Consider the following 22269-nt stretch of genomic DNA (forward strand, 5'->3'; position numbering starts at 1 on the left):
GGAGAGCGTGGTGCTGACAACACCAAGTCAAGGGTTGAGATCCCCTTACCGGTCATCTTTAAAAAAAAAAAAGAAAAAGGGAGCTGGACAGAGGCAGAGTCAGGACTCGGTCTTATGCCAAAGAAATGCCCCTGCAAAAGGAAGGAATCGCTTCGTGACTGTGGGCAGCCCGCTGGCTGCTGGTTCCAGGGAACCGGCCTGAGGCTGGCCTCTGTGGTCTGGGTGGCTGCAGGAGGGCTGCAGCCGGCTGGGGAGGGCCCTGGACTGCTTCCTGCTCGGGGTCTGAAGGACAGAGCCACAAACACTTTTCATGAGATGTTCAGAAGCCTGCTTCTTTACTTCCTTTCCTTGGCCCAGGATCCCTGGGCTTGAGGGCCAGGCCCATGGCCCAGGGAGCAGTCAGCAACGAGGACCCAGTGGCTGAGCCAGCTGGCATCCCTCAGGTCCCCCAAGCTGAATGTGCCAGGACAGGTTGGGCGCTGGGAGGTGGCTGATCCCAGCAGGGTGGGGTCTCTGGGCACAACAGCTCAGTATCTCCTCAAGACAGCAAAACTGCAAGAGCCTATATCCTGCTTTTTAAGTAAAAAATAAAACATTTACTTTATTCTTTCAAACATTCGGATTTGCCCTTAGGGACCAGCCAAGCCCCTGTGATGACATGGTCAATGTTTGCAGAGCCTCCCCTGCCTCCGGCCGCTTTCTTCTGCAGGGTGGGTGTTGGGCTCCTGGGGCAGGTATGGGCCCTGCTTCTTGACAGCAGCAGCAGTGGGCTTCCAGGCCCTGGGGAGTCCTCATCCTGAAACATAACAACACCCCGATAGTGGGGGCACCCTTGACACCCAGCCCGACCCCCTGGACAGCGCTGTCAAGGTTCAGGAACCAAAGCTGGCACTGTGCCACGTGGGGGAAGGTGGTGCCGAGCAAGGCCTGGATGTTTACCTTCCAGTCCACCTGTGCCCTGCCCCCAATGGCCCACGAGGAGGGCCACCCTGAGGACAGGTGCTGGGGCCCAAGGGTGGAGTGCAAAGAAGGCCACTGGACCATCCCAGGCATCCCCTGTGGTCAAAGGAGCCGTTCCTGCCTCTGGGGCCTGGTGACCTGGACTCTCCCCCATTCAGGTCTTGGTGTCACAAATTCTACTGGCACATGCTGCGGGCCTGCAGGCACTGGGGACCCAGCAGCCAAGAGCAAAGTGCACCGCTATGGGCTCGTGCTCACGAGGGACAGGAGACAACTACGCAGACAGGCCATCGGGGGGGCGCACACCAGAGGGACACCAGTACAGAGGAGCAGCAGCACAAAGGCCCTGAGGCAAGCGCAGCCAGGACATGCAAGAGGCAGGGGTAAGTCTGGAGGGCGAGGGGGAGGGCAGGTCAAATGTCCCTCTCCTAGGAGGATCTCCAGGACCCCAGACCTGCCCCCAGAGGCCCATATATGCCCAGTCGGCTGGCCTTACCCCCGGCGCACCTAACATGAGCTCCCTGAGGGCAGGGCCTGGCCCACCTGGCTTGTAGGAAAGCAGCTGGCTCTGTGCTCCCAGTGCAGGGCAGAGGGAAGGCCCCTCTGTCCTCTGGTCACCGCTCTCTCTTCCTGGCTGCAGGGGTGGCCCCCCACCACTCACCCAGCTGCTCACACCAGCCGCCTCCGCTTCCGGATGTGCCGGGCATGCCGGGTTCTGAGCACATCAAGGTCGTCGGAAGTATCCAGGTAGGAGGGGGAAGAGCCTTTGCTGGAATCTGGGGCTCCCTGGAACAAAATCCAGGCGGGGGAGACAAGTAACTCCCCAGCCACGATGAGTGGGGATGAGGGTGGAGAGTAAGGAGAGGGGCCCCCGAGGACACAGCATCCCCCGAGCCCTAACACCCGGTCCTGCCTAGGATGGGCAAGCTCCAGATGAGCTGAGTCCTCGCAGCAGGGGCCATGACAGGTCCTCCTGGGGCCACAGGTGGTGGCTGTTTCTCTGCTGCCTCTCCCTTCCTTGGGGGCTCCAGCCCCCTCTAAGCAATCCCCCTACAGTCAGTCTCCTGCCCCGATGGGAGAAGGAACAGAGGCGCGGCGACTGAGGAGTGGGACCGGAGCCAGGGAGGCCGCGCAGATGTGGGCACAGGAGTCTCCCCTCACTGTCCAGGCTCTGGCGGTCCACTGTCTGGGGCAGTGTCCTCCACCTCACTTCAGCCCAGGATGCCCTGGGACTCCCCACTGAGCATCCCTCCCGCCGCTCCTCACATGTCTTGACACGACAGGCCGCCCCAGTGGGGGAGGATCTGCTCCTGGGGCTTCTCAGGGAGAGCCACCCACCGCAGCCCCGAGGCTGCCACAAGGGCACTGCTACCCCTCCAACGGGCCTCATGGCCTCACTGGCTTGGCACAAATTCCCTGGGGGGGCTCCTGGCAACGGGGGAGGCGGCGGCCTTGCTGGGCTCCCTGGTCACAGCCACAGAGGATGTGGGAACATGGTTCAACACACTTCTAACCCCAGGGTTCTCATCAGGAGACAAACAAAATGGCTTTCCTATGGAGCTGAGAAAATTCTAATGTGCAGAGGTGACACTTGGGAGAGACCTCTGTGCTCCAGCAGTGTGGCGATGAATGCAGGTGCCCACCCCAGGAGTATGTGCGTGGGGGGAGTGCAACACGGAGCCCAGGTCAGCTTCTGCTCCCTGAGCTTTTCCCTCAGACAAGGCCGCGGGCAGCAGCGGCAGGAGGCGCCAGGGCTTGTGCACGAGCAGCCAGTGAGGACCCTCTTCTGATACTTTGCACACTACCCAAAAGGCACCTTCTGTACAGTCTATATGCGACTAGGCAGGCTTGGAGCCAACCTCTTCCTGTGAGAAACCCAGCAGCCGGCTCTCCTGCCCGGGCAGGCTGGCATAGCAGGGAAAGGAGGACTGGGGCTCGGTGACCCCTTACCTGGACAGGGATCGTGGCTGCTGGCTCTGCCTGGGCCCTGTCTGCTGTGCAGCCCAGCTGCTTGTCCCCATCAGGGAGCTCCAGCTCGTCCACGAGGTCCTCATCCTCACTCTCGGGGCCCACCACTGTCGCTGCTGACAGGGTGGTGGGGACACCATGGGGGGACAGGGTGGCCAGGAGTGCGGGGAGAGTGAAGACTGCCAGGAATCGTGTTTTCAGCAGGAGGTAGGCCGGGTTGTCCTGGAGCTGTCTCCGCACCATCCCCAGCGAGGCCTGCAGAGCTCTGGCCTGGGGCTCAGCCTTGCCCCCAGCCAAGTGGCCGGCTGCCAGGGAGGTAGCCTTGAGCTCCAAGACCTTCTTGTGGAGCAGGAGGCTGGACAGCACTTGCAGGCTGCACAGGGCAGGGGGCTGGTAGGGCAGCCTGCTCCCCAGGGGAGGCACACACACCCCCTGCTGGCCTCTTAGCCACTCTCGAGTGGCTGCCTCACTCTCCTGGGAGAGCAGGCCCAGGTCCAGTGCTCCCTTCTCAGAGCGGGGCAGGGGCTGCCTCTCCAGGCCCAGAAGCCCTGGGGGCTCCTGTGTCCCTGAGGGTGACGCCAGTGTCCCTCCTGGACCACTCCCTGGGCCAGTGCCTGGGCTGGACCAGGTCGGCTCTGCTGCAGGGTGGTTGGCCTGGGAGGCTGGTCTGGGCACAGACGTCTCCCTGGCTGCCTGGGCCACGTCACCATCCACTTCTACAGGACTTTGGGAGGTGGGTGTTGCAGGAGGAGTCGAGGGGTCTGTCCTGGAGGAAAGGTCTGGTTCCATGTCCCTGGGGCTCTGGGCCACCCGAGTCTCAGTCCGGGCAGGCAGCAGGGTCACTGGCAGCCCTGTGGGGTCAGAAGTCCCTGCTGGCCTGGGAAGGCCCACCACGGCTGGCACAGGCACAGGTAGCAGCCCCTGGGCTGTGAGCACCCAAGTGACAGGAAGGGGGATGTTGGCCACCATGTGTGATCCAGCCCTGTGTATGCCCACAGCTGGCGTCAGGCTGAGGGGTTGGATGGGCAGCTGAGTGGGGCTGGGGGCTGCAGGGAGGAAGGCTGGAACCTTGGGCAGGCCCTGCTTCTGGGATGTGGTAGGGGCCTGAGACTGTCCCAGCTGACAACAGCTCACAGGGACATGACCGGGGCCCAGGGCAGGGGTTTTGGATGCAGCAGACGCTGTGCCCTCGGCCCCTGTGGAGGTAGAAGAGGGGAGCAGGGCTTGCAGGGTGGCGGGTCTCTTGTCCTTGGCTGAAGTCCCAACGTTCTGCCAGGAGCCAGGAGCACAGGGACTGGCCACTGTGGGGGCCTCAGGCCCAGAGAGTGCTGGATTTGAGAGAGCAGGAGCTGGGGAGCCATGGGGGGCTGGTGGTAGAGGCGGCTGGAGGATCACAGGCGAGGAGATCAACAGTTGTGGTGGGAGAACTGTGGGGCCCTGGGCAGCCTTCCTGGCACGGGCCTCCCGAAGCCGCTTTTCACGCAGCAGCTCTGACACAGTCTTAGGCTTGGGCCGGGGGCCGCATGGAGCTGGCAGGGGCACCTGGGACGGGATGGACTTGGCCTGGCAAGACTCCAGCCCTCTGCTCCCTTTGTGGCTGGCACTCTTTGCAGCACCTCGAGCTGGCACATTTGGGAGGAGGCGGCCTGCAGGGAGGACAGACACCCACACTGGACTACAAGCTCCAGGTCCAGGGACAGCCCCTCACCCGCCCTCATCAGGAGGGCTCACGCAGCAGGTAGCTGTTGGAAGCATGGACACAGGAGCCTGGGTCCAGAGCCAAGAGGGGCTCCAGCTGCATGCCCCAGGTCTCCCTACTCACATCACCCCAAACCCCAACACTCAGTCACTGCCAGGGAAGGGTACACCCTGGGCAGCCCAGCCTGTTTCTTACCAATCCAATACCAGCCCCTAAACCCTGAACACCTTCAAAACCAGGACTGTTGGGCACTACCACACTCCCCTCCTTGCCTGAGAAAACATTGTCCCCTCGGGACCCCAGCTGGCCTGGAGAGTGAGGAGACCTGTAGCTGCCAGCAAAAGCATCCCTGGCTAGAGGTGGTCTGTGCTGGGGAAGCCTGGAGGCCAGCCAGTGAGAACCCAAGGAACCCCACGCTGGCCTGACCAGGCTCGTGCCCCCACGATGCTAGGAGGTTTCAGCTCAAAGCCACGGCAGGTTTAGTCCGTTCCACACCAAAATAAAGAGAGCAGCATAGGGGCTGTACCTGGGGTGCTCTGGGTACTCGAGGGCCCCTGAAAAAGAAGGGAGAGGAGTCGGCACTTCAAGGTGTCCTCATGGGCCTAGAGCCTTTTTTGCCACACTCAGACCATCCCTCGCCACTCCCCTGCAGTGGGGACAAGGCCCCTGGTGCTAGAGCTGGCTCCCCCATGCTTCTGCATGGAACTCAGGGGCTTTGGCATGGCAGAGAGCATGGTGCTGCTGGCAGACACTGGGCCTCATGCCTCCTCCTGATGCAGCTCTACCCCAAAGGCACCTTGAGAGCTCATCGGGGAGTCAAGGCAGTGTGGGGTTTGCAGGCAGATGCTGGGGGCAGAGTCCTGTGGCCAGGGTCACCAGAGCTGATGTATGGCCCTCAGACTGGCAAGACCATTTTGTTGCCCATCCCCCTGGCAACGGAGTTCCAGGGTGAGGCTCCCACTGCCTGAGCTCACTGGGTCTGGAGCAGGACAAGAACCAGGTGCCTGCCCCAGAAGGATGGTACCTGCAGCAGACAGCACCCCAGCTCCCCGCTTCTGCCTGGGGTGGGTTGGCAGCGTCACGGGGGAGACACAGGCTCTGCAGCCAGGCACGCCTCAGTGTCATCCGGACCTACACCTGCCTCAGACTCGCTGCAAAGCCCTTCAGGGCTCTGGGTCCCTGCACAGACAGAGCGCAGCAGGGCTCTGGGCCCCTGCACAGACAGAGCTCAGGGCAGGCAGGGGATGCTCTGGGGGACCGCCCCACTCCGCTGCAAGAGCCTGGCATAGCCACACTCCCTGGCTGGACACTAGCCTCTGCTTCTCACCCTAAGCACCGTACCTGCTGAAGATGTGGTGGCAGGTCCCCAGCACTACTCTGGAGCGGTACAGACAGCTGGGCCTTCCTCTCTCCAACGACCTCCATGCAGCCAGCAGTATCGATCTGGAACAGCTGAGGAACACGCATGATAGAAACAGCTCCCGCCCAGGCCCTCACAGTCCCCCACAGGGCCCAGATGCCTAGGGCATCCTCAGTGGGGGGAGGCAAGCCCTGACTGCAGCTGCTCTCAGGAGCAGATCCAAAGCCCCAGAAGCTCTGGCCAGAGCCTGGGCATCCCTGCGAGGCTGTGATGGCCTCCCTCACGCCTCAGAGTGGGCTTGGGTCCTTGGGCCTCACTCCTGCCTCTCCCCCACGCCCTCATCGTCCACGGACACAGGGGTCCCCAACGCTCCCCATCTTCCCAGGACACTGTTTAACCCAATGGTGGCAGCGAACGTAAACAGCCAGGTGCCCCTTCCACATTAATTTGCTGAAAGTTGTAGATCACAGAAAGTACGTTTTCAAGGACTGAAAACTTTAGATAATTAAACTGTAAGGAGTACGTCTACTACAAACTTCAAAACTTCACCAAAAAACCCACAAAGTAAAACAAAACCAAGCTCTGCTCTGGTCATTCGAGGTGGCTTACCTGAATAAACAGCGTGAACACCGGGGTGCTGGCCAGGCGGGCGTGCTGCAGCTGCTTCCTGACGCCATCGGCTGGGGACAAGGGCCCATGCAGAAAGAGGCTCCAGCTAGGAAGCCGCTTTCCTGGGGTCCCCAAGAGCCCTCAGGACTGGGTGCTGGCAGGGACGGGAGGAGAGGCCTTGGCACTGGCCCCACACAACCACTGATGACCAAAGGGTGGGTCTCCCTGAAACTTTTCACCACCCAAAGAACAACAAATTCAGCCGCCCCCTCCCAGTCTAGGAAGAAGGGTGAGGTCAGAGAGGGAAGGCTGGCCCCCAACTGGCTGTCATTAAACCTTGGGGACAGGTGCTTCTAGCCCTCGCCGGGGAACCTGACCAGAGGTGTGGTCCGCCCTGCACAGGCTCCCCTGCTGAGGCCACTTCCCTAACTGACCACCATGTGCTAAGCAGGATGCACTCATCCCCGCTCCCACCCTCCAGGAGGCTCCCAAAGGAGCCCCGGTAGTACCTCGAGTCTGCACTGTAGTAGGTCTCCGGGGAGCCTGCATGCAGGGCAGGGGGATGTCACCCACCCAGGGAGTCACAGCCAGCAGAAGCCTGCGCTCAAGGAGCCTTTGGTGCAGAGCATGTCTCCGACGCCGCTGCCCATTCTGGAAGGTTCCGTGCCACAGCCGTTGCCTGGGGTGCCCAGTCACTCTGTCACCAGGGGTGATCTCCAGGGGTGGGTTAGGCAGGGAGGACTGCCTCAACCTCTCCTTCTGCAGGGAGGAGAAAGGCAGCTGGGCCTGCTGGCAAAGCCCGGCTACCTGGAGTGAACCCTGCCTGGCTGGCCAGCTGTCCTCCACTTCCTTCAGTGTCTGGTCGGAAGGGAGGTCAGACCAGAGCAGGGAGTGGGGTGGTAGCCGTGTGTGCATGTGTGCATGTGTGCTCAGGCGGGGGGAGCCCAGGGCGGGCCTCACCAGTGCATGGCTCCGACTGGCTGTGTTGGTCCTGAGCACCCTCAGCACGGTCTCCAGGGGCACCTTCAGCAGACGCTTCCCATCCTGACGAAGAGCATATGATGCTGGTTGTGTGGGAAGCCCCGGCACAAGAGCTGACATCTGTACTGCTCTGGACACCTCCCTGCCCAGACCCCCAAGCACATACTATGCAGACCCCTTGCTACTTGGGAAAGGTTCACCGTGGGATCCTCAGGCAGATCCTCCCCCAGAGGAGGAAGACAGGTGGGTCTCCAGGGCCTGGATCCCACTAGACTGACGGGGTCTTCCCGTCTCCCAGCCAGTTCCTCAGGCTGACAGCAGCATCCTCTCTAGTCCAGGCTTCCAGCCTTGGGGAGAAACTAGCCTGAGTGGCATCAGCACCAAGGGACATGTACTCTGCCCAGCTGCCTCAGGGGCCACCATCCCCTCCCACAACTCCCAGCATAGACGAGCCTGTTCAACCCAAGCTGCTACTCCGGACATGACTAGAGCTGGGCCCCGCCCCCTCCCCCCAGCTTGGTGACAAAACGTTTCATAAATGCCTCCAAGTCTAAGTGCCCACTTAGCAGAGCCCCTGAAGCAATTCTCCTACGTGGCTCTGAAAGCAAACCAGTTGGGAAAATGGAAATTGCCAGCCTCAGTGAAGAAGGCTGGGCCCTGGGCACACCTCTCCTGAAACAGACAGAAGCAGAACATTCATGAACGAGCGCTGTCTGCTCTACACCCAGGGACCAAGCTGCTACGCTATCCCCAAGCGCCAGCTGTGGGGACCCCCGAGAGCACAGGCACCCCTTTCCCTGGCACCTGCATCTGGGGGCCTGGGGCTCACCTCGCAGGCTGGCTCCTCCCCGCTCACTGGGTGAGTGTCTGCCACACGTGGGTACTGGACACCTCTCAGGAGGGTGCTGTGAGTCCCACACCGGGTCTGTGCCTGGCTGGTCTCCTCTCCAGGAGCCAAGGTGGTGGCAGAAGTTGCCCTGTTGTCACCGTGGGCAATACTGGACCACTTAGAAGGGCCGGAGGAGGCAGCAGGGTATCCTGGCCAGCCCCCTGCCCCTCCTCTCCATGGCTGGCTGGTGCTCTGTCTGGCAGGAACCCACAGGTCCATGTCTGGGACCACATACTGCGGGGATGGCAGCACTTGGTCAGCCTCCCGGGCCTCCTCCTGTTCTGTCTCTGAGTCCTCATTGCTGCTACTGCTGCTGCTGCCACCGCTGCTGCCACTGCTGCCGCCGCTGCTGCTGTCCCCGCTACTGCCACTGCTGGAGCTCCACCGGACACTGCAACGGGGCCTCCGCCGCCGCCTCTGGAGACTCTGCTTCTTCTGAGGGGAGGAAAGGGCCACTTGCAGGCCTCGGCCACCCAGGTTCACCAACAAAGGCCAACAGGAAGATGGGCCAGCTCTGGGGCCCCAGGCAGGAATGCTGTAGGGAGGATGGCAGCCGCACGCCCTCCTTCCCTCATCCTCCCCAATGGGTCGCACAGGTGACGAGACCTTTTGTGTGACTTCTGGTAAAGCTCTGGAAACAAATGCCTCACCCCAGTCATGATCTTCCACTTGCTCAGACACTGGGAGCCTGACCGATGGGGTAGTTCAGAAGCGATTTTTGCCCAGTGACCTACAGAAGCAAAGACCACAGGGAAAGCACGTCACACATAGTCCCTGACAACAAAGCTTGCCAGATGGGGCAGAAGGTTCTTCCGCAGGATGTGCTTGCTGCTCTCCTGAAGACCTGTTGGGCCCCACCACATGGAGCTTCCTGCAGACCCTCACACTGCTCGGCGAGAAGCCGGGTGCCAGGTGCGTTGGTATGCTGCCAATTTTGCAGCACCTGATTCTCAGTGGATAATCAGCCTCTTAGGAAAGCTCTGGCAAACGTATGACCAAGAAGGGAAAATCATCCATATGTACATAAACATGGCCCCAGCACGTGTGCTGTACCCGGGCTTCTAAACCAGACCTTTCCAGTGATTCATGTTCTTGTTCAGATGGTGCCAGCAGGAGGAAAGCCGGTGCTTCACTTTTATAGGGCAGGCTGACAACATGTGGCAGAAGCCATAGTATTCTGCGTGTCTTTGAACCTGGCAATCCCACAGCTAGGATTTATTCTAAGGAAATATTACAAATATAAGCAAAGATTTACCTACAAAACACTCAGTTCATTCCAGCCCTATAGCAAAAAATGGGAAATAATTTAAACGACCACCAACAGAAGGCTGACTGGATAATCTATGTGCTGCTCCTCAGGGGAACACAATGCGGCCACCAAAAACAGTGACGACATAGGGTGGAGAGAAAGAAAAAAACTGGCAACAGAGAGAAAACGATGGCGGCAGAACCCAAAATGTGTGAAGACACAGAAGAATATTCGTGACAGACAGCACAACTAATGACACAGATCACACAATGTTTCAATTTTTTAAAAGCTGCTTTTTCCTAGGAAAGCAGCCTGCAGAGAAAAGAGTGAGCAGGTGTACACCAGCTAACAGTGGTTATCTCTGGGTGATGAGATTCATTACATACTTTTCTTCTTTTTGCATACCAAATTTTTACATAATGAATATGCATTAGTTTGCAATATGGGAAAACCCTGCCATCTGTCAAGACAGTGAAAAGTGAGACAGGAGAGAGCTGGTCACAGGAGGCAGCCTGGTATTGAAGCAAGCCAGGAAGCTCCCATGTGTCTGCAAACCTTCGCTGTGAGCTCAAGGCCAGCAGGAACAGCATGCAAACACATCAGCAGCAACTCACCAACACCGTGCTTTTCTATCAGTTCAATTAACTGCTCCTCTTCCTGTGAATTCCATCGTCCCTTTTTCAAACTGAAATGCAATCTTCTGAGATATCTGAAAGTGACATGAAAACAAAGGGACATTTTAGATGCTAAGATACCTCCTGCTGCTGTCCTGGGTTCTGCAATGGTTTCTTAGACATGACGCCAAAAGCACAAGCAACAAAGGAAAAATATAGATAAACTCGACTTCATCAAAATTTAAAACTTTTGTGTTTAGAAGGACGCCATCAAGAAAGTAAAAGAGTATTTGTATAATCTTGATTGGGAGAATATTTTTAAGTCACATATCTGACACGGAACTTGTATCTGGAATATATAAAAAAAACCTTACAAGTCAATAATACAAAGACAAGTAATTTAAAAAATGGGCAAAAGATCCAAACAGACATTAATCCAAAGAGATATATGTACAAAAGGCCAATGAGCACATGAAAAGATGCTCAGCGTCAGCAGCTGTCGGGGAAACGCACATCAAGACCGCAAGGAGAGACCACTTCACGCCCACCAGGACGGCTGCAGCCACAAGGACAGACAGTAACAAGTGTTGGCGAGGATGTGGAAAGCTGAAACTCACACACTTCTGGTGGAAATATAAAATGGCTCAACCATTCTGGAAAACAGTTTGGCAGTTCCTCAACGGTTAAACACAGTATTTGCATGGGTATGTTTTTTGTTTATTTGTTTCTGGCAGCTGGCCGGTAAGGGGATCCAAACCCTATGGATACCACTTGTCCCAGCAATTCCACTCCTAGGGATACACCTGGCAGAAGTGAAAATATACGTCTGCATAAAAACGTGTACATGATGGGCTGGACGGTTAGCTCAGCTGCTTACAGCACAGTCTTGTCACACCAAGGTCAAGGGGGCGGATCCCTGTACCAGGCAGCCACCAAAAAACAAAAACAAAAACAAAACTTGTACATGAATGCTCATAATATTTTCAAGGTAACTTGTACATGAATGCTCATAACGTTTTCAAGGTTCATCCACGTTGTATCAGACTTTATGGAAACATAGTATGTACTAGAAATTCACTTCTTTTTAAGGCTAAATACCATTCCACTGTCTGCGTACACCACATTTTGTTTACCCATTCACCTGCCAATGGACACTTGGGCTGTTACCATCTTCTGGCCGTTGTGAGTAATACTGCTATGAACATGTAAAGACATCTGCGTCCCCTGCTCTCAGTTCTTTTGGGTTTTATGCCTGTCAGTTATCTGGGGTATAATTCTGTGTTGAGCTTTCCACCACAGTGCTCTCCGCTGCGGTGGCACCATCTACGTTCCCCAAGAGCACATCAGGCTTCCAACTTCTCCACATCCACACCAGCGCATGTCCTTCTCCTTATGTTTTATTTTTAAATAACAGCCACCCCAATGAGTGTGAGGTGGTGTCTCCCTGTGGTCTGGTTTGCATTTTCCTCTGACTAATGACGTCAAGCGTCTCTGCACGTGCGCACTGGCCATGCACATGTCTTCTTCAGAGAGAGATCTTTACAAGTGCTTTGCACACTTCTGGATTAAGCTGGTTTTTGCTGTTGAGTGGGGTTCCTTTTTGGGGTGATCAAAATGTTTTAAAATTGATCAGGTGACAGCTGCAAAGCTAATAAAGACACTAAAAACCACTGAACTGCACGCTACAAATGAACAAATTGCACGGTATGCAAGCTACACCTCAATAAAGAAAGAGTGGCTCCTGCCTGCCCAGGGCTTTTCCCATCAGGGATTTGGGGAAAGGATTTTGACAAGGGTCAGGAAAACTGGCGTACAGGGAGCCACCTCAAATGCAGCCTGCACCTTGCTTTTGGCCGACAAGTAACACCAATGTAAATCTGAGTTGGAAAAAGATAGCTTATTCTGCTGCCCAGGTGGGTCAAGCCTGGTACATGAAGCCCCCAAGGACCACACCCCCCTGCTGTGACAGTGAATCCCTCCTGGGCCACTGTCACCTAGCCTGCCTCACGGCCTATGCAACAGCAAACCTCGTAAGTGCCCCAAGCAAGCCCCTCCCTTGTCCAGCACTGTGCAACTCACCGATCTCGGCACTGGGCATCGCTCCTACCTGGCACCTCTTCCCGGATTTTAAACCAATCCTGCTCCCCATACTTGGCAACGGCTTGAAGCAACTTCTGCAGGAAGGGACAAGCAGGCAAATGTGCCTCTATACGTTCAGCCACAGCCTCCCCACCCTGAACGCAGTCAGTTGAAGAAGGGAACATCAGGCACAGCAACACACAAGACAGCCAGGTGAACTTCCCAGGGCACAGTTCTCCTCGGGTCCACAACTTACGGCATCTTCCTCTGGGGCCCAGAACCCCCTTTTCAGGCTGGGATCCAAGCTCTTGGTCCACCGATAGATCAGCTGCATGGAGTCTCTCCCCTCCATGTAGTAGACAACTAGGGAGAGAGAGGGGCCTTGTGGGTGCTGAGGCACAGGCTCTCCACATAGTAGATAGCCAAGGACAGAGGGCCTTAGGGGCTCATCTCCTAGACGGGTCACACAGAAGGGAGTCACTCTAATTGCCAAGAATTGACTGTGGCACGCCTGGGACCCTTACTCTCCCTCCCACCTCTCATAACTGTGACAGCGAGCTGCCTCCGCAAGTCTGTGTTTCCCACATGCAGGGCCTCAGGCCTCAGGCCTCAGAGCCCTGTGACAGCCTGGGAACCGTGCAGGGCGCGTGCGGGCGCAGACTCACTTCTGCGGTAGGGGATGTGGCTCCCGACCCGCATTTCCTGGACCAGCTGGGTGAGCATGCGGTCCTCCTCCTCCGTCCACTCCTTGCGCTTCAGGGCTTTGTTGTGCTGCTGGAACTTCTGCAGGCACTGGAAGGCGCTGCGGCTGGTCTTCTCGGGCCCAGACAAAAGCAAAGGGTGTTACTGGGCTTCGCCCTGTGCGCGGGGCTGTGCAGACCCGGCTTTGAGCGAGCTCCAGGGGCAGGTGGGCCCAAGAGCCACACAGAACACACCTCCCTAGACCAACGCTCTCCTCCTGCCCGCCTCCTGTGGGGTCATGGACAGCACTCTGTGGTGGGAAGACACGACCTGCTACAGAGGACCAGGAAAGGCCAGCTGAGAAAGGGCTACACATTATACCTAAAAACACTGTATTAAACATTGGCAACGGCCGTTAACTTATCTGACACCAAAACCGCACTGCAAACTCAAATACTCGATGGAAGGGAACTTCCACCGCGGGGCAGGAGCTGCTCACACCTTCTAACTCTCGAGCTCTGGGGTGGTCTCTCTGAAGTCTTCATTGGGTGCAGTGAGGAGGTCGGGGGCATGTGCTGGGACAGTCCTTGGTGTGGTGTCCATGTCTCAGGAGACGCCCTCATGAAGGGCAACTCCAGGTGATGCTCCCCCAGCATCCACACATGCTTCTGTTCAGCACATAATCCCTCGGTCTGCACAGTACCTGTTTCTGCCCAAATCTGTCCCCTCGCTCACCTCCTTATGGGAAAGGCACTTCCCAAGAGCTGATTAATGTGGTTTGAACTCTTTTCTCCTAAAGCAAGCTCTTGACTTACAGAGAACATGTGCAGCTGCTTAGTTAGCAACGAGGTTTGCTTCTGAGGTTTTCTTCCCAACCAAATTCTTCCTAAGTGTGTTACAACACAGGTCACCCTGAGACTTGCTCACCACAAAATCACCACTGCCTTGGGCTGTTAGCTGCCGGGTGATCCTTCTCAGCCCAAGATGTACTACGTACCCAGATCCTAAACCCATGCAGGGTGTTTTCTGTGTGTGTCGACACACTCAGCTCAGGATTCAGAAGACCCTGCTCTCCCACCTGCACCCACAGTGGGCGGCTTCCTGACTAGTGAAGATAAAAGACCCCTCCTCACATCTCACACCCTTCTGAACCTGCCAGGCATCCAACTGGTCAGCAGCAAAGACAGCATTACGCCTTAATAAAAGCAGCATCAGGCCACCCCAGGCTTCTGAGGGAGCATCAGGAGAGGGGAAGCACTGGGCTGGGGCAGGGCTTCCAGAGCCCCGGGCCCTTCGTGGGGCATCAGGAGCAGCAGTGCTCGGTGAGGTTGGAGCGAGCACCACCAGGCCCAAAAGTGACTCTCGGGAAGGAAGAAGAGCCTTGCGGGGGGCAAACGGCTGGTGTCCTGCCTTCATTTTGTCTGTGTGTTTGTTTTGGTGGCTGGCCGGTACCAAAACAAATATTAATAGAGAAGCATGTCTACACGTTCCAAGAGAAGAAAAAAGCCAGTAACAAAATGGAAAGCACAGCAAAATTTCCAAAATTAATCAGGAAAACAACAACTTATAGCTTCCTCAAACCAGTGAAACAGAGTCAGAGGTGGGCGAGGAGGCACAGCGTGCCCTGCCGGACTCAAGGCGGCAGCCGGGAGCCCACGGTACAGCCGAGCACGGGGAGACCACGCTCTCCCGGCGGATCACAGACTGGCTGAGTGGGTGGGAAAACAAAATCCAGTTGCATGCTGCTTTCAGGAAAACACCTGAAGAGGGCGATTTTTAAAAAGGCTGAAAATAAAGGGATGGTAAAAACAGAAAACGAAAAACAGCAGGAAAACGCAAGTAAAAACAGGTGTGGTGACACTTGCAGGTGAGACAGGACTCGGGGTAAAAGACTGAGGCACATAGAGAGGTGAGCGGCCTGTCTTAAGAACATAATTTAGCAAGTGACCACAATCACGAAGCTACGTGTACCAAAGTCATGTGTACACAGCACTTTAATACATGAAGGAGGAACTGATTTTTAATATTGTTATATTAGGTTATAATCCTTCCAGAACTGAAATTGTAGATAGCAAAATTCAGTAACACAATCAACAAACTCAATTTAATAAGCTTATGTAGAATCTTAGACCCTTAGAACCTGAAAAAACTAAATTTTGGAAAATTTAGTTTGGTTTACCATAAAAAAAAGGTGATAGATTTAAAAAATGGAGATTTTACAAATCGGTTTCCCAGGTCATGTTTCAATAAAATTTGAACTAAAGAATAACCACACAGGGACTCCAAGAAACCTAACTATTTAAAAATGAAAAAACACATTTCCAGATAAACAGGTTCAAAGAGGCAATGAAAACTGAAATTACAGATAGGAACGTTTCACACCAAGCTGTTCTCAGAGGTGTGCAGCCTTAAACGCTTTCATTATTAAAGACATAAAGCTCAGATAAAGAACTTAGTCCTCACCTCAGGAATTCAGAAAAACAACAAAAGAACTTAAAAGCAGCTAGGAAAAGGTTTCTTTTGAAACACCAATAAATAAACTCCTAAGGTTGATGTAGAGAGAGAACAACTGAGAATAAGAAAGGAAATAGGTTCAGATGAAACTCAAACATTGACCATTGTGCACAGAGGTCTGGAGGACCTGTGGGAAGGCCAGGGAGACCTGAGAAGTGACACCTGAGCTGCGGCAGGCCTGGGGCCCTGCCAGAGAGGTGTGCAGAGGCTGCCCTCCCCAGGGCTGCACCTGGAAAGGGGCAGGACACAGAAACGCAATGGCTCTAAGAAACAAGCCAGGCTGTCCCGTGCCCTCCTGGCCCTACCTCCCAGCTGCGGGACCCACATGCCCTTGGAGGTCTTCCAGGCCCCCAGGTCTGGTCCCGGTCCTTACCCCCAGCTCCTCTGCGACCTTCTGCCACTCCAGGAGGCCGTGCGCGGCCGCAATGGCCCTCAGCCGTTCCACCTCCTCCTTGTTCCATTCCTGCTTGTTGATGCTCGGGTGCTCAGAGTTCTGCCAAAACTTCCGGATCTCCTCTGCGCTGCGTCCTCCTTCAAACTGCACAAACAGAGGAACCCAGCCCTGCAGCGCCACTAACCCTGGGCACACCCAGATGCAGCTCTGGGCTGAGCGATCTTCTTCTGCCAGCCAGTGGCTTCCACAGCTAGAGGTAAGCAGTATCTGTTCAGCTCACCAGACCTTGTGCAGCCACAACTGCAGACACGGCTCCAAATGCAAGGCAGAGAGCCTTCGAGACCGTCCACCTCAGAAGAGGAACCTCCCATCAGCAGACAGGGTCTGTTAAGCACCTCGCCGCCACTGACTGCCAGACATGTGCTTGACCGGAGGGGTCAAGGCGGCCAAAGAGCCAGGGACGGTGTGGCCTTACCACCCAATTCCAACCCACACCCCAGCTACAAGGAACAGGGTTGCAGGCTGTTTGAGGTTCAGCCCTGCCCTTGACTTACATTAACTTTGGAAATCTTCTCCCAGTCGTGGCTGTCCAGCCTATTCCCCAGCAAGGACTCTTCTGGGAGCTGGCTGGAGGAAAGGACAAGGGCACTGGGGTCACGCCCAGCCTGTGGGCTCCCCTGGACCCACCCGGAGGCCCGTCTCACCTGATGTCCTGGATTTCCTTCTCCGTCTCCTGGGCCTGCTTCTCCAGGGCCTGCCTCTCTGGCTCACCGGAGGCCCTGCTCTGCTTCTGCCGCAAGTACTCAAGCCTGCAAGGCAGAGCTGAGTGGGAGGGCTGTAGACGGCCACACCACACTCTGCGGGGGCTGAGGCCCTGCTTCTCTGGGGCTGCCCCCAGGCAGTGCCAAGCACCCTAAACAGCACAGTGGTGGAGAGCTGGGACTGGGAGCTTAGTTCCCATCCAAGTCCGCCTGATCTCTCCCTGCCTTGGCCTCCTCACCCATAGAAGAAACTGCAGGTTGTCATGAGGACTGGAGCAGTGGTGTCTAGCACAAGCGCTGCCCTGCACTTGCTGATGCAGATGGTAGTTACCCGCTGGCTCCCCAACATCTCAGAGCCTGGCCCACCCCCTGAACCTCTGCATCCCAGCTCCCAGCCGTGCACCTAGCACATGAAGACACAGACGTCTGCAGATGTCCTAACTTGTGCCCAGCAACGAGGACAGAAGCTGTATCTTAAGCCTGTGGTTGCTGCTACAGTAAATAACTGCTTCCCAGAACGGGCCAGGAAGGGAAAACCCAGCTCTCCTGCAGCCTGAGGACACTACTGTCACTACTGCGAATCCTGACCATGTACCTCAAGCCATGAGGTGCAGGTGAGTTCCTGGGACCCCTGGGCCTGGCCACAGGCATCTCACCATCTGCCCCTGGTTGCTTCTGTCCTAAAGGTACCAGCTCTGCCTCTAGACCACACAGGAGGTGGGGGGACCTGGCTGTGACATCGAGGGAGTAGCCAATGCAGACCACACCCTGCGGTTCTTCCTTGGGTACTGCCACGTCTCCTGAGGCCAGGCTCATGGAGGCGTTTTGTCTCTTACCCTGATTATCTTCATGGGGTATTGATAGCGAATCAGTGCTGCGTGATGTGGTTCGATCATGTGATGCCACCCCATCAACAGACACATAAAGCAGGTTTCATGAACAGTCCCCGCTTTCGCAAGGGCAAACCGAGGCCCAGGGAAGAGAAACTGCCTGAGCCATACAACTAAACGTGGTGGCAGGGCACCTGGCCAGGGCTGCAGCGGAATTGAACCAGCCAGCCTCGACCTCTCCGATGACCGGGGAAGGCTGTGCTCTGGCCTGTGGTTCCGACTTACTTCAGTAACTTGGGCTGGAGCAAACGCTGCAGACGGTCACTCACCACTGACTTTCTGAGCAAGGCCTTTTCCCAGTTCTTCCCTGAGAAGAAAGAGCACTGGCACCATGGGAGGGTCTGGCGCTGCCCATGTGCCTATGACTGACCAGGTCCTCTGCAAACGCTAGACACCGCATCAGCGCCCGCCTCCAGAGGAACGAGGGAGGAACTGGCTGCACTGTCTGATGCCCCCGCTGGTGCCACTGAGCCATGACCCAGGCTCACAGACACTGGCCCCTCCATCTAGCAAACACAACCCTACCTATCACAAGCTCTGGCGGGGATTGCAGGGCTGGGCATTCTGAGATGAGGCACTGGGCACTGAGAGCAAGTGTGGGGTGGTGGCCCCAGCCTGCCTCTTGTGACCGGCATCCTCAGAAGGACTTTGTTCATTGTAGGAAAGGCAGGGGGTCAAGTGGCCAGTCTCAATATTCAGGGCCTGAAGGTGCCCATGAGGCCACAGAAAAGAGAGATCTGAGAGCGGTGGCACACCCTGGGTCAGGGCAGGACTGTGGGGAAGGCCTCCTAGGTCCCTCAGCTGGACAGGTGCCAAGGGCCTGACCTGGACTCTTACATTTGGTCACAAGAAGCTCCTCAAAAGCCTTGATTCCCTGGGCAGCCTTTTCACGTGTATCTTCATTGGCAGGAGGCCCCTGTCAGAGCACACAGCATCACGGCAGGGACAGACAGAGGGGTGCTCCCCTGAAGAACCCACGCTAGGCCTCCAGGGCTTCCCTCAGCCTCTCATGTGCCCGCCCATGAGCAAGGCCAGGCACTGGGCCGCCGGACCCAAAGCTACTGCTGCATGAATGGCTCTGGGGCATGACCCGCCCACACGGTGGAACCCACGAGTCTACGAGGGCTGACAAGGAGGACAGGGCTGCCATTAGCAACGTCAGGACCCACAGGATGAGGACTTGCTGTTCAGCTGTGATGCCGCCTCACAGGGAAACAGGCCCCAGAATGTCCTACCCGCACAGCAGAGGTCAGCTCACCCAACCCAGGAAAGGACGCCTTGATTTTCACCACGGATGAGGCAGAGAGTTTTAAGGAGGTTGAACAATGTTATCCTCAAGAACCCAAGGGAATTCACGACCACCTACTGCAGGCTACAGGGACAAGAGCCCCTTCCCATGGGGCACTAACTCTTGCTTACGAGAGCAAGGCCTCACCACTCACCACTCCAGTGACCCTGTCCTTGAAATATGGCTTCATGAAGTGCCCCACGTACATGTTCGGGGGCAGGCTCTTGCCATCCTTCACCTTGGGGCCTTTGGACCCAGACAGATCCCACATGATTTCCTCCTGTGACAGACACAAGAGGGCCATCTGTGGGCCAAGCAGCAGCGACGTTCCCCATGGAGAAGAGACCCAGGGCAGGAGAGGGGCAGGCAGCTCGGAGCCCTGGTCCTGGGAGCCCTGGCTGTGAGGGGCTCTTGGGGTTGGAGGTGTCAGCAGGATGTGGGGTCTGTTCTACCTGCTGCTCCCGGTTCTGAGCCAGCAGCAGGTTGACCTCTGCCAGCTTCTCTTGGATAACCTCCTGGTAGACCATGTTCAGCTGCAGGCAGGTCTCTGGGTCTTCGGGGAGGGCTCTGTCCTTAGGGTCATCCTCGTCATTGCTAGCTTCACCCCACCTATCTTCTTCCTGGTCAAAAGCCAGAAACTGCATGTAAGGAAATGGGACATACGGACGTGCCCCCACCCTCATGGCCCCACCTCAAGCCCATGTTCCAGTTGCTGGGCCTCTGGGACACTGAGGCAGCTACAGCATGGGACCACCCAGATGTGGAACGAAGAAATGACCCTGGTGGGTGGCAGAAGCATGTTCATATTCAGGAACAGAGCCTAGCACAGCACGTGCACATTTCCTCGTCTAAAACACAAGGAAATCTAACAGCTAGAAGTGTATTTGGGTTGGGCTGGTGTGAAGAAACAAATAGCTATCAATTGCTATAACAAAAGTTTCTGTAAAGCCTGAACCTCGTCGTGAGCTCGCATTACTTCCATCACCAGCAAGCCAAGATGGGCGAGATCCTGAGCATGTGCAAGTCCCTGCAGAGCCATCAAAGCCAAGAGCTGGAAACAGTCCAAATGCCCATGGGGAGGTGAAAAGTTCAAAACTACGTGCTCGGTAACCCACACAAAGGGGGCCACACGGCCGTTACGAGCTAGGCAATTCCATACCTACTGACTTGCTGGGAAAAGTATCAAAGTTGTGAAAGTCTTCCAAGATAAAGTTCCAAAATAAATGAAAATGGTTCATAACAGCTGGCAAACCCAAGCAATGGCAAGTGCTGCTCTAGGTGCTCGTGTATGTTAACCGACTTGTGCTGTGACTGTCTCCACTGTCCAGACTGGGAAAGTGAGGCACAGAGAGGCAAGCTTGAGGGGCAGGACCCCGTAAAGGACTCGCTGCCTTCCACGCATGACATCATACAAAAAATAAACACACGTTAGTATGAGCTCAGAAAAAAGCCAGGAGGAATAATCAGCACGCTGTTAACAGTGGTTACTTATGGAGACAATCTTAATTTCAATGATACATAGTTATGATGTTTCATTTTTTATAACAAACGTGCACTGCAAGGGTACTTCAAAAAATTCATGAGACTTGTATTAGCCCTCAATTCTATTTTTCCATGAACTTGCTGAAGTACCCTCCTACTTTTATAATGCAGAAAAACCAAGAGGAGTTCAGACCACACCCCTTCCCAGGCCACTGTGGAAGCGACAGGTCTCACCCAGCAGCACAGCCAGGTCAGCCCAGAACTTACCGAGACCGGAGGACCAGAGATGTCCAAGTCCTCACTGGGCAGTGAATCTGTCAGAAACACAAGCACTGCGTATTGGTGACCAGTGACAGGAGCAGAGCAGGTGGGAGCAAGCCACATGGGCTGTGAGATAATGAGAGCACCTCAGGGTGAGAGCTGTGGCAAGTGCAGGGCAGGCACCGCACCAAGGCAGCGTCAGCCAGCCGGAGAAGACACCAGCCTAACAGCAAGCACCCCAGCACACGGGGGCAGACTGCACGGTCTTAACCAGACTATGACATGCTAAGTCCTACACCAGAGGGGCAATCAGGGAAGGTTTCACAGAGGAAATTGATCTGTCCTGTGGGAACTGCAGCATCAGAGGAGAAGGCACAAATGCAGAGACCCAGACAACAGGAGAAAGACAGAAGTTCACCTCAGAGCTGAGCCCTGGGCCCAGGGAGAGGTGGCACTGAGGTTGGGGGTGGCTGTGGGCAGGTGTCCAGTCAGGGCAGCACCAGAATTGGGGGAGCACATGCCTCAGGGGCCAAGGGGAGTGTGGAGGGGAGAGCATGGGCCTCCACAGCAGAGTCCCTCTAGTGGGCTGTTGATGAGCCCAGGGAAGAGATCCTGGGGGGCTGAGCTGTGGTAACTGTCACAGGCCAAGGCATGCTTACCCAGAGGGCCCCCAGAGCCTGAGGCAAGAGGACAAGACCCTTCCTCCCTGCCCCTTGCAGGCAGCAGAGGCAGAGTGCTTCCGCTCAGACAGCAGGTCCAGAGCTAATGAAGGAGGGACTGTCGCCAGCTCTAGCTGGAGCAAAGGCAGAGGCCAGTCTTGGCAAGAAACAGACCCTGGTCCAAGCAGCACCGTCACAGTGTAAGTGGCAGAAAGGAGCCCCAAGGGCAGGCGTGATTGTTCTTAGCCATGTTCGAAGGAGCCAGGCGGATGGGAGCTCACCTGCTTCAGAATCCGAATCAAGACTTGATCCCGAGACCTCCACATGGATACTTGAGGAGGTAGGATCCAAAATCCTTTCAAGTTCCTTGATTTCCTTTGTTATTTTCTCTCTTTCAGCATCTATATCCATGACTTCTGCCTGCCTCCAAAACATATTGCCAGATGTTAGAAACCAAGGGTGTGCTGGCATCCCACTCTCCTCCAGACATATGCACCTGCAGGGGATGGCAGCATCCCGTCCCACAGGAGGCACCAGGCTCACCGGAGGGAGGGTAAGGCCCTGCCCTGGGGGGTCCTGAGGCTGCAACCTGACACCCTTCTGCACCCCACGAACTGCTGCTCTCTGCTCTGCCATGTGCCAAAGCCCTGTGAATGTTTCCTGTCTGCTCTGAGGCTACGAACAGAACAGATGGAGAGTGAATGGACTCAACATGGCCCGACCACTGTGTCCCTGTGTTCCCATGCCCAAGCCACAAGGGAGCCATCACCCTGTGAGGAAAGTGCAGGGTGCAGTGGCAAAGTCACTAGAGGACGAGGACCAGGCCCATGGCCCCCATGAAGTCTACAGCTATGACCACAGCTTCGGCTGCATCCTGCTTCCCCACGGCACAGAGCTGGCACATGCACTGGAAAGTAAGCACCCCATGGGC

The 22269-nt window shown here is 56.1% G+C and overlaps 1 protein-coding gene across 1 annotated transcript; it reads right to left on the reverse strand.

Annotated features, from left to right (window-relative positions):
• Positions 1–569: 569 nt before the first annotated feature.
• Positions 570–19514, reverse strand: SNAPC4 (small nuclear RNA activating complex, polypeptide 4, 190kDa). The gene is made up of 21 exons (XM_008573190.1): positions 19389–19514; positions 19091–19216; positions 18486–18564; positions 17874–17955; positions 16702–16806; positions 16552–16624; positions 15977–16141; positions 13074–13221; positions 12665–12771; positions 12409–12503; positions 10330–10424; positions 9117–9196; positions 8407–8901; positions 7557–7640; positions 7106–7355; positions 6597–6667; positions 5969–6079; positions 5154–5181; positions 2911–4574; positions 1622–1746; positions 570–796 (listed from the first exon to the last, which is right to left on the reverse strand). The coding sequence occupies exons 1-20, from the start codon at positions 19461–19463 to the stop codon at positions 1630–1632; spliced, it is 4050 nt and encodes a 1349-aa protein (XP_008571412.1). The 5' UTR covers positions 19464–19514; the 3' UTR covers positions 570–796; positions 1622–1629.
• Positions 19515–22269: the final 2755 nt, after the last annotated feature.

This window comes from Galeopterus variegatus, unplaced genomic scaffold, assembly GCF_000696425.1.
Source record: "Galeopterus variegatus unplaced genomic scaffold, G_variegatus-3.0.2 Scaffold889, whole genome shotgun sequence".
Taxonomy (NCBI): Eukaryota; Metazoa; Chordata; class Mammalia; order Dermoptera; family Cynocephalidae; genus Galeopterus; species Galeopterus variegatus.